General features: G+C 39.9%; 1 protein-coding gene across 1 annotated transcript in view; it reads left to right on the plus strand.

Moving 5' to 3' along the window:
- Nucleotides 1-231: 231 nt before the first annotated feature.
- Nucleotides 232-6162, plus strand: part of EFCAB1 (EF-hand calcium binding domain 1) — a 7089-nt gene continuing 1158 nt past the window's right edge. The window contains exons 1-4 of the mRNA XM_010291262.1: nt 232-382; nt 2004-2108; nt 3629-3780; nt 5960-6064. Of these exons, the coding sequence (XP_010289564.1) occupies nt 268-382; nt 2004-2108; nt 3629-3780; nt 5960-6064 (477 nt within the window). The 5' untranslated portion in view covers nt 232-267. The remainder of the gene's footprint in view (nt 383-2003; nt 2109-3628; nt 3781-5959; nt 6065-6162) is intronic.

The following is a 6162-nucleotide window of genomic DNA, read 5'->3' on the forward strand; positions in this document are numbered from 1 at the left end:
CCCTTGTCCCTGTGCGCATTCCGTGGCCCTGTCCGCCACCACCAACCCCCGAGGGGCGCTTCCCGCCGCCCCTGGGGAACAGCGGGGAGCGGGCGGAGGGGTGGGGGGGCGTCGGTTGAACGGTTAACAGCTGAGGTGTCCAGGCCCTGTAGCTTCCCTGTGCCCTGCCGTGTGTTTTTACCAACTTAAGTTATAAAATACGTTCACTTGTGTTTTGACTGGGCAGTTAATAAAAGCGAAGTGGAATGTCTGATCAAGCTGTTCGACATGCTGGTGGCCGAGTCCAGCAGCCGCTTTGCCGCGGTGGGCTTTGACCGTAACATGTTCAGAGACACTCTGCACAGCGCGTTTGGTATGACGGATGATGTGGTCATGGACAGAGGTGAGACCGATACTGTCTAAAAAAGAAGCAAGATTTTAGTTTTACGGTGTTGAGCCGATGAGCATGCCTGGACAAAATAGTGCCATCTTGTCCCTGTAAGGACAGCAAAGGAAGACTTATGCTCGGGAGCTGCTGAGTAAAGGATATCTATCTTTATTTTTTCCTTTATGCGGCATAGTTTTCCCTTAGTCGGGGATAGCTCACGCTCTTGTACGAGGCAGACCAGCCAGAGCGGCCGTTGTGGTGCCATCCCGTGGCTGTTTCTATCTCGGTCGCTGTTGTGTCGTGACAGAAGAGGGCAGCATGGTGTCACTTCCCTCTCCGGTGGTTTCACCTGGAGCTGCAGCCACTGCTGCGGCTGGACGGCTCCGTCACAGGCTTGGAAGTCCCAGAAGGGCATTCTGTTAGCGTGGCCAACTTCTGGAATAGAGGTGCTGTGAACAGCACTGAAGGGATTAGGCAGATAATACAGGGAGATGGGAGTAATGAACCAAATAAACCCTTGGAAATACAGTGATTTCAGGGATTCATAACGTAAGGGCCACATTTTCAGTTGCTGTGAATGATGTGAATGCATGAATGATGTACAGGTGTCTAGAGGAGGATGTGGAGGAAGCATGAGTCTGCCATTCTTTTCAGCCTCAGGCTGCCAAGAGCCACCCCTTGGTTCAACTTTCTCCTGTTCTCTAGCAGGAGGGGTATTTAAATGACATAAAATAAAAAATTGCTGCCATTTTATGCAACAAGTCGAGTGTGGCTTGGAAAATACTTTACATGGACAAATTCTTAGAAATTATTTTAATGCTTACATACAAGGGGGATGATTTCGGTTTGCAAAAGCGAAACTATTGTTTTCCAATTCCAAAATGCTTGTCTCTGCGTGTAGAGGTGTTCCTGTAGCAAACTTACTAATTAACATTCTAAAATATGAATTATTATAGGTGTTTGATGCTTTGAATTATATCTTGTGTTTGAAGTACTATATTACAGACTGTACGAATAGTGAAGCTGCAAGATTGAAAGTTTCTCAATTCAGGGAAGGGAAAAAAAAAAATTTTGGTACATGAAAGACAGGAGGTTATTTTTCTTTGTATGTATTGTTCTAGGACTACTTTCTCCAAGATTTTTTGAGACAAAACCTAGTAATTAAAATCCTCTTCTACATTCAAATATGCCTTAGTATAAGGGATGCTGGTTTATTTGGTTTATGGCTGCATGGAAGCATAGGTTTAATGGTTAACACCTGAGGTGTCCAGGCCCTGTAGCTTCCTTGTGCCCTGCCGTGTGTTTTTACCAACTTAAGTTATAAAATATGTTCATTTGTGTTTCGACTGGGCAGTTAATAAAACCCAAGTGGAATGTCTGATCAAGTCAAGAAATCAACAAATCAAAATGTCTTAGCCCAGCAGGATTCTGGAGTGGAAGATCAGTAAACTGAGGGGCAAAATCCCCTTCATTGTTATGGCTTAGAAGAATTCAAGAAGGGTAATCATACCTTGATGAAAGCTTTAGAAATCTTTAGAAAAATGTGGGTTTATATTTTCATTGCATTTAAGAAAATATTCTTTTGTTTGCATTTCCCTGTTATATAAATTTTAAATATATCTAATACACTTCCCAGTGTTCCGCACATTTGATAGAGACAATGATAGCTGCATCAATGTGGTGGAATGGGTGGAAGGCTTATCTGTGTTTCTTCGGGGGACACTGGAAGAAAGGATTAAATGTAAGCTTTATCTGCATGTTAGTATTTAGTAATCATTGAATTCATGGCTATTAAATTACACATTGCTTTTGTTATAATTTAGTAGTTACTCTCATAAAGTATTTAGTAATTGAAGAGTGTAATGCAATGAAACAGAATTCTGAAATGGCTTCCCTGAGACAGAGGTTTTTCTGTGTAAACTGCCCTTATCATAGCTACTACCTTATTTTGTTGCTGACAAAAACTAGCGTTAGAACTCAAGCTTCTTCTACAGTATGCAGTTTTGACAAGATATATGTTTTTGTATTCACACACAAAATTAGAAAGAAACAGATGTAGCTCAAGGCTGATTTTGGCTAAATAACACAGTCTTAAGCCAATCAAGACCTGTGCCAACTTTCATTTACTGGCACAATGGGGACACAGCAGCAGTGCATTAATTCCAGGAGTTCTTCAGCTTGGAAGCATAGATGGAAATACTGAGTCTGTTTATAAGATGGTCATGAGAACCTCCACAGTAATGATGGAGAAAGATAGGGGAGAAAAAAATAGCAAGAACTCTACAATTTTAAGAGGCGGGAAAAAAAATAAAATAGGGCATGTGGGGGGAAAAAAGTATAATAGAAAAAGGAGAATGACAGCATGTTGTTTCCATAGTTCCTAGGTTGCAGCATCAGCCATCCCTAATGCACTATATAAACTCATCTGGAAAGTGGCCTGGGATGTCACAGCACTAGGATGTGTGTCCAGGATGTAATTCAGTATGTCAGTACAACTACAAGCAGTAAAATATGCAGCACGGCTTGTAAGCACTGTAGAATATACTGGTGCATATAGTGTTGTCTGTCATAAGTATATGTCAGTACAGTTTTTCACTGTAGACATAGTCTTTGTCAGGAAAAAAAGAAAAAACAAACCTCTTGTGTTCCAAAACTGAAGAGTTTTGTTTGTTTAAGTAAGTTTTGTGAAGGATAGTAAAGTTTCTGACTTCAGGAAGGTAGAAACAATTAGAAGAGGAATTAGGCAGATACTCAAAACACTCTGTTACAGGGTTTTTCTCTTTGCATTAAGGGATACTTCAGTTGTCTTTTCCATGCTAGTACAGCTCATTCTTCCTTTTCCTTTACTTTTCTAACCCATCTTTTGAAATAACAAGGATGTGTTTTGTAGGGGCAAAGTCCTTCTGATATAGACAGCTGGTCCCCGCTGTGGGAAATTTGGCTTCTAAACCAGAGCCTTGTTTATATTCTAAATGGACAATTGTAGAGAAGTTAAGATCTGTAAGTTAGTATGGTTTCTGGGAACTGAAAATTATTTATTTGAGCAGAAATAGATTTTGGATATGAAGGATAAATAGGCAATAATTGACTAGTATGTGTATCAAAATGTGATACATATATTTCTTATTAAAATATATGATAAATGTGGCTTAATAGATATGCTGTACAACATACAATTCACATTTTCTGTCTATAGGTAACACCTTTAATGGTATGTGATATAGTCTATATGAACTTTAAATTGATTTATCTTTCAAAAAGACTGTTTTGAGGTTTACGACCTGAATGGTGATGGATACATTTCAAGAGAGGAAATGTTTCAAATGCTGAAGAACAGCCTTCTCAAACAACCATCGGAAGAAGATCCTGATGAGGGAATTAAGGACTTGGTAGACATAGCACTGAAGAAAATGGCAAGTACTTCCTCTTTGTGATACTTGAGTGTCTTTCAAACATTCATTAACTGAAGCTTAGAACATTCCTATGACGTAACAAAATACTGTGTCTGATTTACAGTGGGATTCTGAGCCACAGAGTTAATTACATACTTGAGATTAACAAGTCTACTAAGGAAAGCCAGAAATACAATCCAGACCTAATGAGTGCCAGTTCAGTGTCCTCACTTGAAACTGTTAATTTATTATGTGAATGTATTACAAACTTTTACGTATAAACTAGCATGTGTATGTGTGCATATACACGTGCATGCCCAGTCAAAACAAAAGCCCACTAAAAAGTGGAAAATTCAAAAACGTAAGCTGCATTTATTCCAGTGTTAGGCATCTGCAATAGCTTTATTATTAAGTACATCTGTGTTTTATCAATTGATCATGAAATGTTTTTATCCAATTTAAATATTCCATTAGAATAGTAACCTCAAGGTTAGTAATGTAAAACTGGCCTTCTTACCGTGATTAATCTAGGATATCCAGATCAGCCAGGGACTGTGTTTCAACATTTTCACCAAATCAAGAAATATAACCTCCCCTCCTATGGTGGTGGTCAGAAAAATCTCACTTAAAACCAGGTCTTGAATCCCAACTCCTTTTATTTAACACCGCCTCTTCTACTTTTCAAACCCACCTCTTTTGCATACCCTCAGCTGCAAGGACCTTAGTCCTTGAAAGTGCTGAGTCTAGTCTTGTGTGGAAAGCAAGCTATGACTCAGCAATTTGTTCATCTTTGGAGCAGCTGCATGCGCAGCTTTCCTGCGGGTTGCGTCCAAAATGAACACCCTCACGTTCTGGGCAGTTGATAAGTGGGCTATGCTAGTTCAAGCACAAGTGCTATGCTCTAGACATAAAGAATCTTCATATACGTACGAACATACTATAAACTAATCATGTACGTAATCCTTTCACCTTCTCCACGAGAACTTAGCAAAGCTCTGATACGTTTGAAGAATTTCCAGATCTGATTTGGCTGCTGGGCAGTTGTCCAAGTAGGATATTGCTGGCCATCTCAAATAACTAAACAACTATTAGATATCCAAAAATGCATTTGTGGAGTCCATCACTCAAAGAAGAAGAAATTACTCTGTGAGCAATTGCCTGTAGGTACCATGGCATTGTGACTAAGCATACGTCCAGGCCCATGACACCGTTTTCATACTTAAAAGTACTTGTAATGAACATGCTCATGTCCTGCTCTCCCTTGTGCTGAGGAGTGTAAAAGGTAGAGGGTACCCTGCCACTTCTGTTTCTCTTCAGCATCCAGAGGCAGGTTTTCCTGTTTGGGAAGCTCTGCCTACATCGCTCCTTGCCTCTGCTTTTCTGGCCATTAGAACCTATGCTCCGTGCATGTTCATCAGCTATGATGGTTCCGTGGCTTCATCTTCAAAAATTTTGTCCAGCCCTGTGCCTTGAACAGTAGTCCTATCCACCCATCAATCTTCATGTAAAACCTTTATTTTATATGGTTTAAAGAAGTACTTATGCTCACTGTAGTGTTTGTTGGGTGTTTTAAGCTGCCATGTCAGCAGAAACAGGAGGTTTTCAAACTGCAGAAATACTAAAAACACAAGGATGCTTTTTCCATCCCCAGAGGAATATTCTGCTGAGCTTCTGCAGTACAAAAGTAGTGGGCTGGCATCAGTGTACTCCACCATACACTTCTGGGTGCTGTATGTGAAAAAGACAGGACAGAAGTATGCCTGCTATAGAAACCACTAGGGTAAAGCATTTCCAGCCTCATGAATAAGGTGTAGGTACACTCATGATGTAAATACATATACAGAATATATCCTAACATTTTCTCCTACTTTTAAGTCTCCTATTTTTAATGTAGGTCAGTGCAAACATGCTTGAAGTTTGTCCATGCAATTCTCAGCTCAATTCCCATGTTGAAGTTTTGCTTTATCTGGAGTTCTGTTAGCAAAGCCGCATGAGATAGCTGAGCTTGCTCCACCTTTTATGCCTTAGGTAGAGGCAAAGGATATAGATCTTGTCTGAGCAGAGACTGATGGCCCAAAGAAAATTACTTTTGCATATAATCAAACTAAAAATAGAATCCATATCAATAAAACACCTGTTAAACAAAAATACAATTACTACAAGTAATCCTCCTTTGCTGAAAGTTCCCTTCCTTTTATAGGACTATGATCATGATGGCAAGCTTTCCTTCATGGACTTTGAAAAGGCAGTCAGAGATGAAAATCTTCTCTTAGAAGCCTTTGGACCATGTTTGCCAGACATAAAGGTACATCAACCTTGAGTTTAAAAAAACATGTGCAAGTACTTTCTCAACTGTTGTTAAGAGCCTGTATTATGGTATTAACTGTCATTACATGGGTCCTG

The sequence above is a fragment of the Phaethon lepturus genome, unplaced genomic scaffold (genome assembly GCF_000687285.1).
Source record: "Phaethon lepturus isolate BGI_N335 unplaced genomic scaffold, ASM68728v1 scaffold13917, whole genome shotgun sequence".
Taxonomy (NCBI): domain Eukaryota; kingdom Metazoa; phylum Chordata; class Aves; order Phaethontiformes; family Phaethontidae; genus Phaethon; species Phaethon lepturus.